Consider the following 22,433-nt stretch of genomic DNA (forward strand, 5'->3'; position numbering starts at 1 on the left):
AAGACGAGAGAGGAACATATACTGGCCACAGTAGTTAGGGAACCTAGGAAGATAGTACCTGGCAACAGAAGAGAATTCCTGACTAAAGATCAGTGTGCCTAATACGAAGAAAAAGGACATTGGGTCAGGGACTGCCCCCAGAAAGAACAAGAGGGGACACTGGAGAGCCTCTTGGTGCTGGCTATGCACAGAGATAGAAGGGAAGCCTGCCCAGTTGTTTTGTGGATACAGGGACCCAATGCTCTGTGCTCCTATGCTCCAGTGGGCCAGTATCCAAAGACCTTGAGTACAAGGAGCTACTGGCAACGAATAATACTTATGGACTGCCCGAAGAACAGTGGACCTTGGTGTGGGCCGGGTAACCCACCCACTAATTCATGGTCATCCCTGACTGCCCCTATCCCTTGCTCATGAGAAAATTGCTCTCCAAATTGGCTTGCGTGGGCTAAAATGGCTAGATGAGGCCATATGTATACATATCTACAGACTGTGTATGTGGAGTTAAGACCTGTCTCAGTGCACCAGTAACTGATGCTGGGAGATGAATGGCTTAGCGCTGTTCTGCTTGGAACACATCACTCCTGCCAGCCGGGCACTAACAATTATCATCCAATCCAGGACTTAAACTGTGATAGAGTGGCTGATAGAGTGTCCCAAAAGATGGGACCACTGGTCAGCTGCCATGGACTAGATTCTCCACCGGTTGGGGACAATCTGGTCACCTTGCTGCCCAATCCGGACCTGGAGCCACCACAGCACGAGTGTCAAACACTGACAGAAGCACATGGGTGGAGGAAAGACCTCTACAACTGGCTGATTGACCCCTGCTGAAAGTGGAGGCTACCTTGCCCACAGACGAGAACAGTTCTCTTCATAAAGGTCAGAGATAAGTGGGTGCTGCCGTGGTGGACAAAACAATGTCATCTGGGATGGCTGAACCCCAACCCCCCAGCACATCAGCGCCACAGATGCCTTTGCCATCTCTTAAGATGCCCTGATGAAGCCAACAACTGTGAGTACTATTCATTGCTCAGGATATCAGGAGGGAAGACATTCAGTGACATGGGACAGTAACAAAACAGATAAAGTGGCTCGGGAAATGGCTATACAGGAGCCTATCCTGGTTACAGGCCTACAAGAGACAGCCACTGGGAACTGGGATTTGACTAAGGGATGGCCTCACTTAGAATATACAACAGAAGAAAAGGCCCAAGTTGTTTAAAAGATAAAAGGACAATGACACACTTGGGGAGAAAGCTATACCCCCCAAAGAACAAACAAAAGACTCACTTTGTCAAAAAAAAAAAAAAAGACTCATTTAAGAGATAAGAAGTTTGTCCAAATAGTTAAAATATATGTAATAGACTTTAAGATTTTAGCCAAGAGAGACAGTAAAAAATATAAGATATGTCAGTAAGTAAATGCTTAACAAACAAACAAGACAAAGAGACCTAGAGAGTTTAATAAAAAGTCAAAATAAACTTCACTGAGATAAAATCAGAAAAATATAATCACAAGTATCTCCTAGTGCTTGTAGATACTTTTTCAGGAATAGATAAAAGCTTTCCTCACCAAACGAGAGACGGCCTCTACAATCATCAAGAAGATACTAGAAGAAATCTTCCCTAGGTCTGGAATGCCCAAGGTAATCTGGTCAGACAACGGCCCTACTTTCGTTGCCAAGGTAAGCCAGGGTGTGGCCAAGTATTTAGAGGTCGATTAGAAATTACATTATATTTACAGACCTCAAAGTTTAAGACAGGTAGAATAAATAAATAGAACTCTAAAAGAGACCCTAAACAAATTGACCATGGAGACTGGCGCAGACTGGGTGACACTCCTTCCCTCTTGCTCTCTTCAGAGCAAGAAATACCCCTTCCAGATTCAGCCTTACCCCCTTTGAGATCTTATCTGGGGCCTCAGCTCCTCTGACTGTATTAGATGATGTTACTGAACCAACATGTCATAGTGCCATAGTAATAATGATTTGTGTGCCAGGCTAAAAGACCTACAGGTGATACAGAAAAAAATCTGACAACAGCTGACAACAGCCTATGTCCTGGGGACCCCCGAGACATCCCATCAATTCCAGGTCGGAAGCAGCTACACTGAGCCCAGACACTCGAGCCTCGCTGGAAAGGACCATACCTGGTGCTGCTGACCACCCTGACAGCCGTCAATTCTCAGCCCTCACCAGCCGTGTACTAGCTGTTAGGGCTGAGAGCTGGGACCTAGAGGGAAATTCAGTCATGTTTGTCCTGGGTTCTATCAAGATAGGTGTGGGATAGGCTTGATTTCTATTACAAATGATGTAACATTACATATGTTAGTACTCCTAACACTTCTTGGGACTGTGCCTCAGGGATCACAACCTGTATAAGTTTAGAAGTTCTGAAAGACAGTCATGACCTTGGTATATAGGTGCAGATAGTGTCCAGATAGAATCCTGATGCTAAAGACTTTTTAGCTGACCTCCAAGAATACCTAACTTCCCTCTCAGAGGTAGTCCTTCAAAATAAGAAAAGATCAGACCTGATATTCCTTAAAGAAGGACTCTGTGTGCTATACTGAAAGGAAAATGTTGCTTTTATACAGACCATTCAGGAGTAATTAAAGACTCCATAAATAAACTTAGAGAAAGGTTAGACAAAAGACAGACAGAAAAACACATCAGAGATGGTTTGAGAGCTAGTTTAGTAGATCTCCCTGGATGACTACCCTACTCTCTGCTACAGCTGGGCCATTATTAATAATTTTCTTGGTTTTAGTTTTTGGCCCCTGCGTGACAAACAGGTTAATTGCTTTTGTTAAAAATTGAGTGGGTGCTGTGCGGTTGATGGTTGTGAGACAACAATACCAGTCAGTTAGGACAACTGGTGAGACCAAATACGAGACTTGATATCAAAATTCTAAGATTAGAATTATTTAGTAGGAGAAGACGGGAATGAAAAGAAAATTATACAAATTCTAGGTTTAGAAATATAAAAATTAAAAGAATAAACCCCAAAAGACCACAGACCCAGGGCTAAGCCCTGCAGCCAGGACTAGCAGGCCATAAAGATAAAGGAGCACAAGAAACACTGTCCAGGCAGGACTGACAAGCCATAAAGAAAAGGAATGCAGGAACCAGCCTGAGTTAATGGGACTGATTCATGGGACGTCTGGCAGAAAGACATCTCCCCCCAGCTCACTCAGAGCCATCCTCCAGACCCTGATAAGCCCCTGACTTCTAACACGTACTCTTTCTGCTTTGTTCTCACTGCTATGTTTGAATGAGCCAATTGTATGTAACCCAAAGAAGGCCAAAACCCCCTAGCCTTCTCTATATAACCCTCTGACTTTTGAGTTTCGGGGCCGACACCTCTGTCTCCTGCTCAGGATACGTGTCGGCCCGGAGATCTCTGTAATAGGTCTCCGTAATAAACCTCACCTTTGCTTATTACATCCAAAATGGTCTCTCTGTGTCTGGGGTCCACGATTTCCCAAGACTTGAGTAAGGGTCTCTCTGCGTGGGATTTTTCAGTTTCAGAAGAAAGGGCACGCACAAAACTGCTGAAGAAAATATCCATCCCTTTCCTCCTCCCCTGTTAACTGCCGAGAGCTCCTCACGTAGAGAATGAGGGACACATTAAAACTCTTTCAGAGGGGTTGGGAATTTAGCTCAGTGGTAGAGCACTTGTCTAGCAAGTGCAAGGCCCTGGGTTCAGCCCCCAGCTCTGAAAAAAAGAAAAAAAAAACTCTTTCAGAATGGAGAAAAAGGTGGAAGGCTTCCTCATTCATTCCAGGGGGTCTGCAACAGCTTTGGCACCAAGATGAATGTCACGATAAATTACAGAATCTTCATTACGGTCAGAACAGAGACTGCCAGGTGTAGCCATGAACTGTCATGCTGGAAGTTGTGAGGCTGAGATTCAGGAGTTCAAGGCTGTGTGGATGTCACGAGACCCTATATCAAGAACAGTAACCCGAACAGACATTTTTATCAATTGGAAAGCTACCAATCTGGACTGGTGGGATAGCTCAGCAGTGAAAGGTGCTTGCCCTTGAGCCCGACAACCTGAGTTCGATCCCTGGGATCCACGGTGAGGGGAGATTTGTGCTCTCTTGCTTATCTTGTGCAAGTGCCACATGATAAGCCATAAGGAAGTACAATAAAAATTAAAAAAAGAAACCCACAAATGTAATTTATAACGTTAACAGAGCAAAGGAGGAAATAAAAATATAACCCATCAGGTAAAAACAAATGAAGGGGACCATAGATTATTTCCACTGCCAGCCTTGGCCAGAGAAGTCACTGTCTTCTGCGGTCAGCACGTAACCCAGAGACTCATCACTGGCAAAGCGCTGCCAGTGACTGACTGCCCAGCCGTAGCCGGGGCATCTACACAACCCCGCCAAGGCCCAGGGAACTCGGGGGCAGGAAGGGTGTAAGATCTTGAGGTTGCCGAGGAGAGCTGTGAAATCCTCTTCTGAACATGGCATGGCATTCTAACTCATGTCCTCACAGCCTACGTGGCCACCTGTGCAGGATCAAGCCAACGAGGCAAGCTGGCAGTCCAGCTCGCCACACCCACTTGTCTACACACAAAATAAATAAATAATGCATTCATTTAAAAAACTGAAAAAAATATGTGTGCTTAAAGAAGCTTATGGGCTCTAAAAGAAAGCTTTTTAGAGAAATGACTGGAAGCACACGTTAATGGAGGCCGTGCTCATTGCACATGGGGTGTACGCATCACATGTGGAGGTCAGAGAACAACGTGTGGGAGACAGGTCTCTCCTCATCGCATGGGTATCAGGGACTGAACACGGGCTGCTAGGTTTGGTGGCAATCACCCTTATCCACTGAGCAATCTTGTCAGCCCCAAACAATGACTATGCGATTTATGGGGGAAAAGGAACAAAGAGACTGATGAGGCCGTTCATATTCCCCTGGCATCCCTGCCATGTGTGCTGTGGGTGCTTCCCGAAGCAGGTCTAGCCCTGATTGGCCTCTGGGCTGGCAGATCGTTCTCAGCCTCACTGCAGGGTTGGAGGGAATGCAGGAGGCACTCTGGCCTTACCTCAGGATGCTGCAGTGTGGTTTGCTGCTTGGTTGCTTCTCCTTCCCTGACCCCTTCCCCTACCCTGGGAAGGCACATTACTTATGCTTATTACTTAAGTAATGGTTGCACATTACTTATCTCAGCTCTTCAGGGGAAGTGTGCAGAAGGCACATAGATATGATAAACCTGCTTTGCCTGCTTATGCAACACCAAGTCGGCTGCAGCCTTACACAGTGTGTACCTCTGTGTCACTCCGGTTCCGCTCTGAGGTCACTGCTTGTGCCTCACCCCATCCCTGTGTCCTGCATTGCCCTTCATTCTAGCAGGTCTTTGCTAACTCCTTCCAGAGCCTCCACCATCTGACTGTGCTATTACCAGTTGGCTTCCCCCATCAGACATAAGCACCATGATGACAGGGACCTTGTATGTCAGATTCTGTGTTCTGAGTCCAAAGCTGCAGGCCAGAGACATTGTAAGAGCTCAAGTGGCTCAGTGAAGCAGGTATGACCCCACCTCTCCATTTTAAGGAGAGTCTCATAGAGAGTAGCTACTTGCTTGCATTTGCATAGCCAGCTTGGACTCAGTTCCAGTGAATTTGAAAGTCATCTCTTTCTGATCTCAGAGAAGAGAGAGGTAAAGTTCTAGAGGCAGATAGCATGAATGCTAGTCTAAAGAGACCCCAGGAGCCAGGCGTGATGGCACACATGACTGAAATTGCAATACTCAGGAGACCAAGGTAGGAGGATTGCCACAGACACCACTGTGATAAGTTTGTGTGCACATGTATGCCGCGCCCAACCTCGACCAGCAAGGAAGACACGACCCCAGGAGATCTTCTTCAAGCAGTTTTACTCAGGAACCTTGATACAACCTTCTGACTCTCTCTTCTGGCTCTCTCTCCTCTGACTCTCTCTCTTCTGACTCTCTCTCTCCGGGGAACGCCCTGAACCACACTTAAATAGCTAGCACTGGCCAGTCCTAGCAAGCCACTAGGCTGTCACTATGCGGAAGCTAGCAGGCCAAGCAGACATAGCCAAATAAGGACTTGTTTACTGCAAGGAGTGCTCACCGTTGGGAGGGTGGAAGGCGGAAACCAGCGCCATCTTTGAGGTGCGGCACGTCACAGCTCTCTACACATGTATATGAATATGTATGTGTGTACAGGTGCATGTGCATGCGTGTGCATATGTGTGGATGTCAATCATTAGGAGCTGATTGTCTTGTGCTTTGAATCAGGATCTTTCACTGAGCTGGAGTTCTTCAGATAGTGTAAGCTGGCTGGCCAGAGAGCCTCAAGGATCCGTCTGCCTTTATGTCCCAATGCTGGGTTACGGGCTCAGGCGGCCATGCCAGTTTTTGTTTTTAAATTAAAAATTAGTGTGTGTGTTATGAACATGTGAAGATCATGTTCTCATCCTCCAGCTTCAGGCTTGAGGGCAAGTGGCTTTACCTACTCAACCATCTTCATGGCTCATGCCCAGTCTTTTCCAGGGGTGCCAGGGGTTCAGGGGTTCAGGTAGAAGGTTCAGGAGTCCCAGGGGTTCATGCATGCTGAGCAAGCGCTCTCACCACTGAACCATTTGTTTCTGTTGCTTTAAAAATATTTGATTGTTTTAAACGTTGTATGAATTGAACTCAGCTCTTCCTGCTTGCAAGGCAAACACTTAACCTATTGAGCTGGGCCCCAATCCTGTGCCTCGATTTGTCTGGCAGAATTCTTGAAAAGCCCTGGGGAATCTTTCTGAGACCTGTGTTTCAGCTATGAAGACAGGTTTAGGGCCAATGGGCCAGAGGCTGGTCTCTTGGGACAGACTGCAGCTGTTGATGTCTGTCCGCTGGGTGAGAGGAGCGGCGAGAAGCTCCAACGCTCTCTGCTCCACCTCCTGGTTTTCTCTGGGATGTTTCATAAGCTTGGCTTGTGCCATTTGCCTGTGGGTGAGGAGCCACACGGCCCTTAAGGCAGAAATTCCCATAAGGACAAGCCCAGCTTCCGACTTCCTTGTTCCCTTCTGCCACTGGGCCCTGGAATTTGCAGCCACAGTTGATGAATGCTACCTAATGGGGGTCCTCGGTCACAGCCACAGCCTCTCAAGGCTTCAGTGTGGAACCAGGCCTAGCTTTCCATCCCGGTCTTCCTGATCCTGCACATTGGTGAGCTTAGCATGTGCCAGAGACACAGGATGAAGTGGCTTTCGTGCTGCTTGGTGCCACGCCACAGACCTGGAGTCAGAGGCTTCCTCTGTTGAAAAGTCTCTTCCTAGGATGGCCTTGTTGGGCATCGATGGGAAAGGAAGCCCTTGGTTCTGCCAAGGCTCGATGTCCCAGTGTAGGGGAATGTCAGGGTGGGGAGGCAGGAATGGGTGGGTAAGTAGGTGGAGGAACACCCTCATAGAAGTAGGGGGAGGGGGATGTGATGATGGGTTTATGGACGGGAAACCGAGAAAGGAGATAACATTTGAAATTTAAATTAAAAAAATCCAAATAAAAAAATAAAGAAGAAAAAGAAAGAAAGAAAAGTCTCTTCCTGGCCTGGAGAGATGGCTCCATGGTTAAGTGCTAACAGCTTTTGCAGAGGACCAGAGTTCAGTTCCCAGCACCTACTCCAGGTGTCTCACAATTGCCTGAAACTGATTTCCTCTAGGAAGTTTGCTCTGACTCCTGGCCTAAGCCAGAACCTCTCCTGCAGACCAGGTCTCCCCCCACAACCCCTCACACCCTCCCGTGTGTGTGTGTGTGTGTGCATTTGTTTCAGACACAGTCTCTGGAATTTCCACATGTAGGTCATATGGAAGCTTCCATCCGTAGCTGCCTGGCCACGGCTGGGATTCCACAGGCCTGCTGCCATGCATGGCTTTTTGTGTTTGTTCTGGGGTTCTAAACTCAACTCTTATGATTGCCAGACAGCTACTGACTGATCTATCTCCCCAGCCAGACTTATAAATTTATTTTGTTGTTTTTTTTCCTGGTTGTTGTTGCTTTTAAAATATTTATTTACTTATTTATTGTGTTTGAGACAGAGTCTCACTTTATAGCCTTGGCTGACCTGAAACTCACTATGTAGATCAAGCTAGATTTGAACTCACAAAAATCTGCCTGCTTCTGCCTCCAGAGTGTTGGGATTAAAGTCCTGGGCTGTGGTGGTTTGAATGAGAATGGCCCTCTATTTAGGGACCTCTAGAGTCACAGAACTTATGGAAAGTCTCTCTATATTAAGGGAATTTACTAGAATGACTTACAGTCTGCAGTCCAATTGAAAGACCAAGTCTTTTGGGTTCAGACGCCATCTTAGAGAACCTGACCTAAGGCTGAACTCAAGTTAACTAACACACTAGTACCTGGCACCAGTTTCCAGGTTACCCCCCAACAAGACCTGCGTCTAACACCAGTTTCCAGTTAACCCCCCAACAAACCTACACCTCCAATCATAGCCTGCCCTTCACACTGAATATTCTCACAACCACCAGTCAGGAGGAAAACAAACGTTAAGTTTATGGTTTGGCTCCCAAAGCCAGCCAATTGTGTTACAAGTCATAATGGCCCCCAATCAGATGTGTACTGGGTTAGATGCCCCCTTTTTGCCTCTGTAAATGCTTGCCTGAAAGGCTCTCCTCTCCTCCTGCATCTGAGACAGTGTTGTGGCCCAAGCTTGAGCTTAAGTAAAGAGACTCTAAAGTTGGGGCTGGAGAGATGGCTCAGTGGTTAAGAGCACTGACTGCTCTTCCAGAGGTCCTGAGTTCAAATCCTAGCAACCACATGATGGCTCACAGCCATCTGTAATGGGATCTGATGCCCTCTTCTGGAGTGTCTGAAGACAGTGACAGTGTACTCACATACATAAAATAAATAAATCTTTAAAAAAAAAAAGAGACCCTAAAGTGATTGCATTGGTGGTCTTTTTGGGGTTTGTGAACGTTTCTTGGCACGACATTTTGGTGCATTGGCCAGGAACTCCAAGGCCTCCAGGACCTGACCTGGAGGGTCTCAATATCGGCCATTTCTGTCTGAGTCTGTGAGTCTGTCTATGTATTTATGTACAGTAATTCTTGTTTGTGTCTTTGTCTGTTCATAAACTCTGAGTGGTGGCAGTCTCCAATTCTGTTCTGAATAAATTCTTAAATCTGAATCTGTGGCTAAAGGTGGTCAAAGGAAACATCCTGGGGGACATTCCGAGTCCTGGTCTAGGGTGAGTGTGGGCTCAAAGAGCCAAGGGCACCCACATATCTGGTTATTTTTGTTCCTTCCCGACAGAGAGGAAAGGACACGTTTGTTTTCCTTGTATGTGAGTGCTACCTTCTGGTTGTTTCTCATTCCTGCCTGATAGAGAGAACAGGACAATTTTTTCTTGTGTCTTGTCTTTGTTGTCTATGTTATGGGGCGACTTTCTGACAGATGTTTAACATGGGACAGATGCCTTCAGCTCCACTATGTTAAAGCTAGGGGACAAGATCTTTCTGTCACCATTAGGGAAACTTTTTCTTCCCAGACAATAGGTAGCCCCACCTTATTCAATCTCTCAAGCAGAATGGGAGCTTGGTCACAGGCAGCCCCACCACAGGCAGGGGTCGGGGGAGGGTGAGAGGAGACCTGCTGCAGGGAGACAAGCCGCCAGGGGCTGCCTCCTGAGCCTGAGTCTGTTTCCTGCCCTGTGTGCAGCAGGGCTGGTCAATGATCCAGGAAACCAACCCCATCACTACTGGCCCTTTGCCACTAGTGACCTGTATAACCAGAGAAGTCAGAATTCCCTCTTTTCAGTAATTACTCTCTTAGAGACCATCTTAACCCAGCAGCACACTTGGGACGACTGTCTTCATTAGAGAGAGAGAGAGAGAGAGAGAGAGAGAGAGAGAGAGAGAGAGAGAGAATCCAGACAGAGGCCAGGAACCAGTTTCCTGGTCCCATGGGGGAACCTACTGGGGACTTCAACATCACTAAAGGATAACTTTTCAAGCCCCAGCTGCCCCAAGCCTGAAGACCTCGACAGGCCACTGCATGATTTCTCAGTCATTTTGGTCCACAGCCAAGGAACCAGACGAGGTCTTCAGGATGGATGCAGAGATAACATGGTTGACCAATGGCAACAGCTTCATTCAGGACAGACAGAGGTTTGCTAGGTCATTGTGGTCTCACACCAAGATCATACGGGTGGAGCCACTCCTGGCAGGAATAATGGTCTGAGCTGAGCTGGTATCTCTAACCAGGGCATTAGAACTGAGAAAAGATAAAATCCCTTTACTACCACTCACGTTCATGGGCCTATTTATAGGGAGAGAGGCCTTCTGATGGGAGAAGGAAAGACTATCAAAAATAAAGAGAAAATCCTCTCCCTACTAAAGGCTCTAGGGGGCCTAAAAAGCTGGCCATCATTCACTGCTCAGGACATCAGAGTAGGAAGGCCTGGGTTTCAGAGGGCAATAATCTCTCTTGCCCTTGACTTTCCTACATCCGGGGATCCTATGCTCCCCGACCATGCCAAGTATTCAAAAGATGACATAACCTGGACTAGAAATCTTCCCATGTCCAAATATTATGATGGATGGTAGAGGACAGCAGATTGCTAACTCACTGTACCAGAAGAAATGGGACTGCGCATACTTTCTCCTCCCACATGGGCATCCGGAGAACACAGGATCTGATATGACGTGCTAATATCAGGATTAGAGATGCCAACTGAAAGACAGCTAAGATTGTCATAAACTATAAAGCCTGCCAGCTAAAAAGACCCTGTAAATAGGTTCAGAGACACTGCCGAGAGACAGACTTCACAGAGCTAAAGCAGAAAATCCAGATATGAATATTTACTGATGTTTATAGACACCCTTTTAGGTTGGACTTGCGCTCTCCCCACCAAGTGTAAAACTACATCCATGGTGACAAAGAAGCTCTTAGAGGACATACTGCCAAGGTGTGGGCTTCCTCAGGTGACAGAGTCAGACAATGGATCTGCTTTTGTGTCCCAGGTAAATCAGGACTAGCCAATATTCCGGGGATTAATTGGAAACTTTATGGTACCTCAGAGTTCAGGACAGGCAGAGAGAATGAACAGAACCCTGAAAGAGACCTTAGCTAAGTTGACCTAAGAGACTGACAATGACTGAGTTACTCCTGGGTATAGAACTCCCCTTCCGAGATGGGCTTCACCCCTTTTAAAATCGTGTTTGGGATACTCTGCTCCTCCCCCATTATTCTTAACATACGGCGGGAGTCATTACTGAGTTTGAGGACCACCAACTGCTAGACGATCCCAAGGATGTCTGATGGGCTCATAGACATGTTTGGCCTAAACTTCGTGTTCTCTATAAAACAGGTCCCCCACCCACCCTGCCCCTTCCCCCATCACCCATAGGTTGTGGGATTGCAGTCTGAAATCACAGACCCATTGGCAGGTGAAGATGACCCTGACTAGCAGGAGGAAATTCAGCCTCAGGGGGTCTCCTGCCTCCCACTGATGGGGCCCCTACCCAAGCCCCAGAGATCCCAGGAGGGCTGAGTGGTGACAACTCTGACCCCCTCTATAATATAATAATAACTTCAGGAAGCCCCATGATTGGGCCTTCTAGTTCCTAGAGAAAGGAGGTAATGAGAGACCAAGTCTTCTGGGTTTAGACTCCATCTTAAAGAACCTGACCTAAGGCTGAACTCAAGTTAACTAACACCAGTTGGCACCAGTTTCTAGGTTGTCTCCAACAAATCTACACTTTCGGATTATAGCTGGAGGCTCATTTCACTTCCCAACAACCACTAATCAGGAGGAAAACAAAAGTTAAGTTCATGGTTTGGCTCCCAACACCAGCCAATTATGTCAAAGGCTATAATGGTCCCCCAATCCCTCTTGTCCCTATAAATGCTTGCCTGAAGCTGGGCTCGAGGCCTCCCTCCCATTCTCCTGCATTAGAGAGGGTAGTGTGGCCCAAGCTGGAGCTTAAATAAAGAGGCCCTAATGCAATTGCATCGGCTCCTTGGTGGCCTTTTTGGGGTTCATGAGCATTTCCTGGCACAACACAACAATCCCACAATGGCGACTGTGAATGGGAATCCAGGAGTCTGGTTGCTCAGACCCACAAGGATAGGTGTTGTAGCTGCTCTTCTGTCTAAGCTGGAATCCTGAATAAGTAGGTCCCAACAGAAGTGCTGCAAGCAAGTGCAGGCAGGCAAAGAAAATGGAACTCTGACTTTTTCATTGTCCTCATGTAGGCCTCCAGCAGAGGTATGGACCAGATTAAAGGTGTGTACCACATGCCTAGACCTAAGCTGTTCTTTCCTTGGAACTTGCTCTGTCCCAGGCTGGCCTTGAACTCAGAGATCTGCTTGATTCTGTCTCCTGGGTGTAAAGGCATATGCCACCTTGCCTGGGCTTTTTCATGGCCACTGTGTCTCAAGATTTGGATCCTAGATGTGTCCTCCATTTCTGGATTGTAGTTCATTCCAGATATGGTCAAGTTGACAACTGGGAATTCCGTTACAGACCCCCCAGGAGCTCATAGATCTGAATGCTCAGTCATCAGGGACTGGAACTGTTTGAAAGTATTGTAATCATTAGGGAGTGTGTCCTTGTTGGAGGAAGTGTGTCACTAAGGCTTTGAGGTTCCCAAAGCCCATGCTAGGTCCAGTCTCTCTCTGCTTGCCTGTCTGTGGGCCAGGATGTAAAGCCCTCAGCCACTGTTCCCCTGCCGTGGGCGTTGCCGTGTTCCTCACCATGATGATGATGGTCTAAATCTCTGACATTGTAAGCCAGCCCCAATTAAATGCTTTCGTTTCTAAGAATTGTCTTGGCCATGGCGTCTCTTCACAGCAATGGAACAGTGACTAAGATATAAACCACCATGATTTCATCTTAAATTGTGTATATGTGTGTTTGTGTCTTTGTGTGGCTATGTGCATGTGAGTCCCCAAGGAGGCCACGCAAGAGTTGGAATGATGGTGTAGGCTTTCACAGAGTTGGAATGATGGTGGAGGCTTTCACAGAGTTGGAATGATGGTGGAGGCTTTCACAGAGTTGGAATGATGGTGGAGGCTTTCACAGAGTTGGAATGATGGTGGAGGCTTCCACAGAGTTGGAATGATGGTGGAGGCTTTCACAGAGTTGGAATTGATGATGGAGGCTTTCACTGGAGCCAAAGTGGGTCTTGAACTACATTCCTTTCTCAGCCTCTCAAGTGTTTGGCTGATAAGCACAGGGCACTGTGACTCTTTTGAGGGCTCTAGCCACCTGACATCATGGCTGACTGGGCTGCAGGAGGTACTGAGGATATAGAGCGAGTTATCTCCCATTTACCTTCTTTCTCAGCAGCTGCGTTTGGAGCCAACTCTTCAAGCCCTGCAGGGCAATCTTAGGAAGCCAGGAAGGGAACAGGCAGTCTGCTGGGCAGAGCATAATGGGTATGGGAGGAGCAACAGGAGGCCATTAAAAAGGTTTCAGGGTGCTTCTGGTATGGAACCATCTCGTGCCTTGAGATTCTAGCACTATCAATGCCTCTGTGTCGACAGGGCACTGTTCTCAGTAAGGAAGCAACATTTCGGAGAAAAAAAGCTCTGGGTTTTAGGCTCTGACAAACCCAAGATTGTTTTGAGCTGTGCAACTTGGGTTAGGTGCTTGCCTTCTCTGAGATTCAGTTTGTTCTTGTGTTGACACCCAGGATTCCGGTCCAGACTGCTTACAGTGTGGAGGGAAACACCAGGTTGTGAGAGGATCCTGGGCACCTGAAGAAAGCAGACAGCTTATGTAGACGAGCCGGGGCTCAAGAGGCATGACTTAGGGAGAGGATACTTTCCTCATACTCTTCTCAAGAGCAGACTTAGTCCACAAGCCGCACAGTGGTGACTAGCCGGTTTCCTCACACCCTCTTTTGGGGACTTTATCTTCACAGAACCATCCACCGCTTCCTTCAGAGTCCTTACACAAGAGGTGTGAAGTCCTGAGGACGTGGCACCCGTGCTTTGTGACCCTGACTGTGCAGTCTTGAATTGGTTCCCCTCTGCTTCAGCTTGGCCCCGCCCCCAAATGTTGGCCACTTAGGCAGGAAGAGGCAGCCGGGCTTGCAAGGGATTGGCTAGTCCAGCCCAATTTTTTCTAGGTGCTCCTGGTCAGGAGCCAGAGAAGGGGAGAGACAGACCTGAGAAACACAGTGTTCCTAAGAGAAGGTACCAGTGGGGTTGAGAGGTCCCAGGCTGGGGCAGTACAAGAAGTCAGCAGCAGACGTTAATTTCTGGCTAATAGTCCATGGCTCAGACTCTAATCAATATCTTTCCTCCTTCTCCTTCTCTTCCTCTTCTCCCCTTTTTGCCTGCCCCCATATATTGCCCTGGGTCTCCCTACTTCCTCAGGCCTTATCTCCAACTCTTTGGTTCTCTGCTCCTGTGCACTGTCCAGACCTCCCCCCCCCCCCCGCCCTCTTCCATGCCCCAGGATCTCATCCTGTGTGCATTTACTCTGCAGGATGCCACTGCTGAGCCTGTCCTGGCTGGGCCTGGGGCACACAGCAGCCTCTCCATGGCTGTTGCTGCTGCTGGTTGGGGCCTCCTGTCTCCTGGCTTACATCCTGCCTCAGGTTTATGCTGTCTTTGAGAACTCTCGTCGCCTCCGCCGTTTTCCGCAGCCCCCCACACGAAACTGGCTCTTTGGACACCTAGGCCTGGTGAGTGTGGCAGTGAGGTGGGCCTGGGGTGTCAGGGTGGAAAGAATTGTGAGGGGCCTGGAACAAGGCCCAGGGAGCTGGACACAGGGCCGTGCTGGGGCCTAGGAGAGCAGAATGCCATCATTCACAGATGCTCTGTCCTGAGCCTTTCCCACACTGTGTCTTCTGTGAGTCCTTCTCCAGCCTGTCTTCCCTGCAGATGTGGGCATGTCACCAGCGAGGTTCCACAGAGTAAAGACCCTGGTGTCCCCAGGTTCTAGTGTGCTGGATGTGAGGCCTCCTGAGGGAGACCAGGCCAGTCTCCACTACACCATTTTTTTTTTCAGCTCATCTCTGGCTTCCCACTGGTCACAGAAATGAGTTGCAGTCCCTACCCAGGCACACCCAGGGTTGTAACTGGTCCAGGGGAGCTCTGAGAGCTGATTTCCTAACCCCCCATTCTTCAGCGTCTTCCTCTTATGGCTAGCTTCTCCACTGAGATGTACCAACGAGCCCTGTTGCTCAATCTTGATATGAACCAGCCACTTGCTTCCCCTTTTGGAAGCCTTCTCAGAACCCACCCTCCACAGCACAACTTGGGCATCGACTTCCACCTGGTTTTCCCTCTGTGTGATTTGGAGACATTTGCTTTCCTTGTAAGTGGCACAGTGCCAGGTGTACAGAGATTCAGCAGGGCCACACACAGGCTGCCAGAGCCTGGTGTCTACAGAGGACAGGTGAGAGTGGCCATCCTGATGGAGACTTAGAGGTCACCTCTGCTCCCTTGGGGTCTACCAAGACTACAGTTCCCCAGATGCGTCTTGCTAACTTTCTCGGGGAGACGTGAACAAGTCTGTCTGTATTTGTCCCAGGTGGGCACCAACATAACACGTCCGTCCGTGTCCAGCTTGGTGAGAACTATGGGCTTCTTAGGAGTTTTTTACAGAGAACAGATGACATTATGGGATCATGGGTGACCCAAAATGGCTGTATCTTTTTTTTTTTTTCGGAGCTGGGGACCGAACCCAGGGCCTTGTGCTTGCTAGGCAAGCACTCTACCACTGAGCTAAATCCCCAACCCCTGGCTGTATCTTTTTAAGGTCCCACCCATCATGGGTGACAACCTTATGGAAGCTGCACCACAGAGTCCTGATTTAAAATCCCTTTTTCTTATATGCTGTAGTATATCCCAAGATCACCTTCTGCTGGGGGAAGAGAGTCCCACTGACCTTCCCTCAGGAGTTCTGACAGCTCTTTCACCATCCCCTCTGACCTGGCTACTACTCTAGTGTGCTGCTATAGTTGCCATGACTACCAGAAGTTGAAAATGACAGCCCTTTAGGCCTGGAGGGACAAGTGCCATATCAAAATAGGCCATGTAGAGAAATATGAGATATCTTGGGCATCCTGATACAACACTACTACCCACTATCCCCCCAATATTACTTTCCTCTTGTGGTGGCCCCTGATGCTGAGACTGCTCCCCAGGATGAGAAAATCCACGTTCCAAAGCCAAGCTACACATCCAGTGTTGAGGGACCTTTCTTGGGGAGACATGAACTCTCTTCTATTCCTCTGGGACAAAGAACCCAGGAAAGGGTCAGGAAACAACTTCACTCGATCTTTCTTGATTGGCTATGGAGTTTGTTGGGTTTCCATATAAGAGGTGACTCAGGCAGCTGCACCACTAAAAGTCAATCCCAGCATGGGTGATGACTCATGAAACTGTATATCCCTATAGCTCCCTGCTCAACATGCCGGCAGCTCCACCAAAGAGTGTTCCCCTCCCCCAACCCTGCAATCGTTTAGTATTATACCCCTTAGGGCATGTGCTACTTAGTCTTCTTAATTTAGTAGGCTTTCTGAGTTTTAAGTTTCACCAGCTTACTGAGTCTTTGTGACCTTCCCTTCTGCAAGAGAGAGTGTTCCAAGCTGAAGGAAACATGTCCACAGCGTATGGCCTGAGTATCATTGTACAAGACTTTTCCCAGGGAGACACCACACAGGTCTGCTAAGCCCAGATGAGGAGACTAGGTGAGACCTAAGTGATCATTTTTACTAATGTTCGCCTTGGGGAATTGGAGACTTTATTGGAGTTACTGAAAGAGAGGTGGATGAGGGTTATGGAAGCAGGGAGGACCCAAAAGCAGGATGGTGACTCAGGAGCTCCATGAATGACTTGTGAGCAGCTCACAGGTTGGAGAACGTCCTCCAGGTCCCAGGCTGGCCAGTATCCACCACAGCAGTTGTTTCCTACTTCTGTAACCTGGAGAGGACTTTAGAAGTCTTGTCCTTCTTCACCTTCTCAGACTCCTCTACCTCAGCTTCCCAGAGGGAATGTTTCAATTTAGAGAAAATTATTGCTCGTCAATTCAACAACAAGTTCATATACCAAACCTGCCTGTGGAGAGTGCCCTGCTGGTGACACTATTTTGGAGGTTCTGGAAACTTCAGGAGGTGGGGTGTAGTTGGGAGGCATAGGCCATTAGGGACAGATCATTGGGGGTATCTTGTCCTCTGTTCTTTTTTATCTCTTTTTGCTTCTGTCCATGTGAGGTAAAGAACCCTCTACCATAGGCTCTTGTCACCATGATGTAAAATATCAGGTGGATATGAATGAGCCTTCGTGGACTAAATGCTCTGAATCTGTGAGCAAAATAAGTCTTTCTTCCTTTCAGTTTCTCTCTCAGGTACTCTGCTCATAAGTTCATAAAAATAACCAACAAAGAACTTAATGGGTAATTATGGAGGAAGTCAAAGGTCAAGAATCTGATGAGATAGTGACTATCTATCACTAGTGAGGTAATGTCTGTGCCCATGAGGTAATTAATGTCTGTGCTCATGAGGTAATGACTATACCATGAGGTAATGACTGTGTCCATGAGGTAATGTCTATATTCATGAGGTAATGACTGTGCCCATGGGGTAATAACTGTGTCTATGAGTTTATGAGGTAATGGTTGTGTTCATGGCATAATGCCTGTGCTCATGTAGTAATGTCTGTGCCCATGAGGTAGTGACTGTGTTTATGACATAATGGCTGTACTCATGTGGCAATGTCTGTGTCTATGAGGTAATCACTGTATCTATGACACAATGACTTTGCTTATGAGGTAATGATTGTGCTCATGAGGTAATGACTATATCCATGAGGTAATGTCTGTGCTCATGAGTCGTAGATGGAAAAAAAAAAACAACACTGTGCTGTTAATTGGAGTACAGGACACTTGCTTTGTGGCATTTTCCTCCAAATTGCAACATTCCTTCCAAATTGAAAAATGTTTGCTCCAGAAAGGGGGGCTCAAAAGTCTTAGGAGGTAAACAAAAGGTCACACAATCAGAAAGAATAGAAACTTGGAAGATTCTTGAGGGCCTAAACAGAACTGTACAAAGGGGGTAAACATGTGTTGGGTGGAAATTCTGACCAGCCAAACTGTGCAAAGAAAGGTATTTGGAATGTGGACTTGTCTGCAAGCTTCAGAGAGATTTTAGGGTGGCACTTGTTCAGGAACGTCAGAGTGGGGGCATCATCTGTGGTGGGGTGGGCTTTCTGGAGATGCAGCTCCTTTTGAGTCACACCTGTTTCTTGTAAGTAAGCACTATCCCATAGCCCTGTTAGTGACCCCAGGAAAACTCATTGGTTGGCTAAATCGGACATTGGTGCAGTGGTTACTCTTGGTCTGTGGTGGGCTCCCTTTCTCTGGTGAGTAGGGGTGTGTGATCCCAGGAAAACTCTCATAGTCACCTCCTGAGTAGCACCCTGCACAGAGCTTATGGACATTTTGTTCCTGATTGAAACTTTGTGGGAGGCTGAGTTTAAGGATTTATTTTATTTGTTATCTGTGCATGTGTGCCTGAGGAGAGGCCAGAAGAGGGTGCTGCATCTTCTGGAACTGGAATTGCAGGCAGTTGTGATTTGCCTCATGTGAGTGGGGTGCTGGGATTCAAACTAGGATCTTCTGCAAGAGCAGCAAATGTTCTTAACTACTGAGCAATCTCTCCAGCCTCAAGACTGTGTTTAAAAAATGGCAAACTTGTTTATTTGATAGAAGAAATGTCAAGGTGGTAGGTTTTTCAGGCTGTTGCATGGTATTGATGTCTGCCTTTTGATATGAGAACTAGGAACAAAAAAAGCAGGGCAGAATAATACAGAAAGTGTTGTAGTTCCAAAGAAATGGCATGACTGTTCTTGCAGAGGACCTGATTCCTTTCCTAGCATCTACATGGGCGGCTCACAACCGCCTATAACTTCAGCTCCAGGATCCAACACCCTTTGCTTGGCTTTCACACACAGACACACACAGACACACACACAGACACACACAGACACACACACACACACAGAGAGAGAGAGAGAGAGAGAGAGAGAGAGAGAGAGAGAGAGAAATAAGATAATTAGATGAAATGAAATAAAATATAGTGTTTAGGAGCCGAAGTGAGGATGTGTCTTCTGTCTTAGTACTGAGATGTGTGTGGGTGGGGGTGAAGGTGGAGGGCTGGGAGAGTTAGGGGGGAGCATGGCTCAGCATTGCGGATGAAGTCCTGAATGGAATGCCTGGGACTCCCTGTGGTGGTCTACCCTACTTGTTCTCTCTGGCAGCTCAGAGAGGCAAACACCGGGTCCTCTTCTACAGATCCAGAGCTCAGAGGAAGGGCTCCTGTACATCCAGAGCCTGTCGAGAACCTTCAGGGATGTTTGCTGCTGGTGGGTGGGGCCGTGGCACCCCGTTATCCGCATATTCCACCCTGCCTTCATCAAGCCCGTGATCTTGGCTCCAGGTAGATACCATGCTGGTTCCAGCTTGCATGCCCTTGACCCTCAAGTGCAGTCTACCACAGGAAATGTGCCTGCTGTGCTGCATCTAGACTCATCTGACTCCTCTGTGGCCATGAGTCTCCTGTCTGGAGCATGCCCTGTGATGTCTTTAATCTTTCTGTTGTGTGCTGTTATCTGGATGGACCTGGTTCTCACTTGGGCTCTTACAACAATGGTTCTCTGTGGGGCCATAAACAATTGGGATATGTTGGGTTCTGACTGGCTTTAATCTGAGGTGTTAGAAATAGTCTTTTCCTCCTGGTTGTGTTTGGAGTGTCCGAAGGGTGGGACAACATTTTCTCCTCTAAAACTATATTTTCCCAAACACTATGTTTTATCTTCACTGTGTAGTTCTGCCTAGCCTGGAATATTATGCAGACCAGGCTGGCCTAAAGCTCACAGAAATCCACCTGCCTCTCTTTTCAGAGTACTGAGATTCAAGGCGTGTTCCACGCCTGGCCCAGAAATCACATCTGAGACCTGTCCATGGGGTGTGTTTAGCCATCCGTGTCAGTTGGGTCAGGTCACGGGTGTTTTGGTCATGTCAGTCTATGTGTGTCGTGTCATATGACTGGGTCAGATGTCAGCACATGCTGGGGTAGACAGGAACACTGAGTCTCTGGAAAGGTCTGCAGAGTGTGATACTGCGCTTGGCAGGGTGAACAGGTTAGACCATGTGGTAGCCACGTGAAGGTGTGCTGCAGTGTGTACGCCGTGTCAGGCTGAGCCTTCTCTTTCTAGTGCTGATGTCTGTCTGTCCCTCTTGTCTCCCTCTGTCCCTGCCCCCAAACCTACCATGTGGACTTGGAGGGAGGGGAGTGTGAAGATACTAGGCTGAGGGCCCTTAGCTCTCCCGTGCCCTCCCTGCTGCCATGGCTCCTGATGGTCCTTGTTCAAACCAGCTTCAGTTGCCCCCAAGGACAGAGTCTTCTACCGTTTCCTGAAGCCGTGGCTGGGTGAGTACCTACAGGTGAGGGGCTGGGAACACCCTCTGGGTGCGGGGAAGATGCTGTCCTTGCCTACTGCCTTGCTGCTCCATCAGGGGATGGCCTCCTATTGAGTACTGGTGACAAGTGGAGCCGCCACCGTCACATGCTGACACCTGCCTTCCATTTCAACATCCTGAAGCCCTATGTGAAGATTTTTAACGACAGCACCAACATCATGCACGTGAGTCCCTGGGATCCAAGTCCCCAGCTGGAGACTGGGGGTTGAAGGGGCTGTAACAGATCTGGTCTCCAGCCCTCGCTCAGATGGAGGCTGTGATAAAATACCTTGAGAGAGGCAACTTCAGGGAGGAGGGGTTTAGTTCCTCACAGTTTAAGGCCACAATCCATCCATTTGGGGAGTCACAGTGGCTGAAGCAAAGAGGGATGAATGCAGTTGCTCTGCTTACTTTCTCCTTTTCCTTCAACCCAGGAGCTCAGCCCAGGGATGAGGCATCCTTTGCAATTAGTTAACCCAACTAAGTTTAGTCCTGGTTTCATGTTTGTTGCCGTGATAAAAGCAGCTTAGGGGAGGATGGGTTTGTTTGGCTCAAGTCTGTCATTTCAAGGAAGTCAAAGTGGGAACTGAATGTGTCAAGAGCAGAGTGAACAAACACATGGATCCATGCCCACTCTGCCTAGGGGATGGTGTCACCCACAGTGGGCTGGGCTTTCTTGCATCAATTAACAGTTAAGACAACTCCCCATCTGCATGCCCACAGGCCAACCTGATCTAGAAAACTCATGGAAAGACTCTCTTTCCAGGTGACTCTAACTTGGGGCTAGTTCACAGTCAAAACTAGCCATTACATTTATTTATTTATTTATTTATTTATTTATTTATTTATTTATTTATTGGTTCTTTTTTTTTTCGGAGCTGGGGACTGAACCCAGGGCCTTGCGCTTCCTAGGCAAGCGCTCTACCACTGAGCTAAATCCCCAACCCCTAGCCATTACATTTAGATAACCCTTCACAGGCATGACCAGAGGGTAGCCTAATACAGAGTTGCATGGAAATATGTCTCACAGTTATGCCTGGAAGCTTGTCTCCTAGGTAATTCCGTGTTCTGTGAGGTTGGTAATCAGCATTAATCATCACGGATCATTTGTGTGGGTCATCGCCAATTCTCTCTGACCCTCAGTTTCCACAACTGCAAAATGGGGTTAAAATCTCTTCATTGTGCCTGTCATAATATCATGGACTCAGGTCCCCATACACAGTAGGCACTCAGAAGGAGTTAGTTTCCCACACGGTCACCCTTAAAGCTGAACATGGTGAAGACTTCATAGAAAATACAGATGAGGAACAAATCATTCTGAACTCCTTGGTTGGAAGCAACAAGGGCTGAGGATGCTGACAGAGATATAGGCCAGTGGGTTGGTTTTCTTGTTAATCATGGCATGTGGTCATCAGAGGGGCAGGAGGAATGCCCCTTGATTCTGGCTCAGAATGTTCACGTTGAGGACTTGGTCAACTCCAGGCTGATTTAGATAGAGCAGCCTCAGGACCCGAGTTGGCTTCTTATCATATTGGGTGACTTACAACCAACCTCCTGTAACCTCAGCTCTAAGAGATCTGATGCCCTCTTCTGGCCCCCATAAGCACTGCATCCATGTGCACATACACAGACACAGATGTTGACACATAAATAAAAAAAAATCTTTAAAAGTTTTTGGTTCCAGAAGGGACTTTTGTCCCTGTGGCTCTTTCCCTCCAGAAGGCATTTGGGAGTGTTCCCATGACACAAGATTCCACTAGAATGAGAGAAGACAGAAGTCACTAAAGGCTTCTATCTTTCCCTTCTCTTCACATGTATGTGTGGCATATGTGCATGTGTGTATATATATTCACAAGTATGTGTGTGGAGACCCAAGTTTGTTGGGAATCTTTCTCTCTCTCTTTCTCCCTCTCAGCCTTATTCATTGAGGCAGGGTTTCTCAATCAAACCCTGAGCTCACTGATATAGTTAATCTC

At 47.7% G+C, this 22,433-nt stretch overlaps 1 protein-coding gene across 11 annotated transcripts in view; it reads left to right on the forward strand.

Annotated features, from left to right (window-relative positions):
• Positions 1 to 335: 335 nt before the first annotated feature.
• The window catches only part of Cyp4f18 (cytochrome P450, family 4, subfamily f, polypeptide 18), a 41,401-nt gene continuing 19,303 nt past the window's right edge, over positions 336 to 22,433 (forward strand). For 5 of the 11 annotated variants that reach the window (XM_063275142.1, XM_039094281.2, XM_063275143.1 and 2 more), the window contains exons 1-5: positions 14,034 to 14,183; positions 14,479 to 14,677; positions 19,291 to 19,435; positions 20,375 to 20,428; positions 20,515 to 20,642. In XM_063275142.1, the coding sequence (XP_063131212.1) occupies positions 14,480 to 14,677; positions 19,291 to 19,435; positions 20,375 to 20,428; positions 20,515 to 20,642 (525 nt within the window). In that variant the 5' untranslated portion in view covers positions 14,034 to 14,183; position 14,479. 11 annotated transcript variants of the gene reach the window in all.

Source organism: Rattus norvegicus, chromosome 16 (genome assembly GCF_036323735.1).
Source record: "Rattus norvegicus strain BN/NHsdMcwi chromosome 16, GRCr8, whole genome shotgun sequence".
In the NCBI taxonomy this organism is placed as follows: Eukaryota; Metazoa; Chordata; class Mammalia; order Rodentia; family Muridae; genus Rattus; species Rattus norvegicus.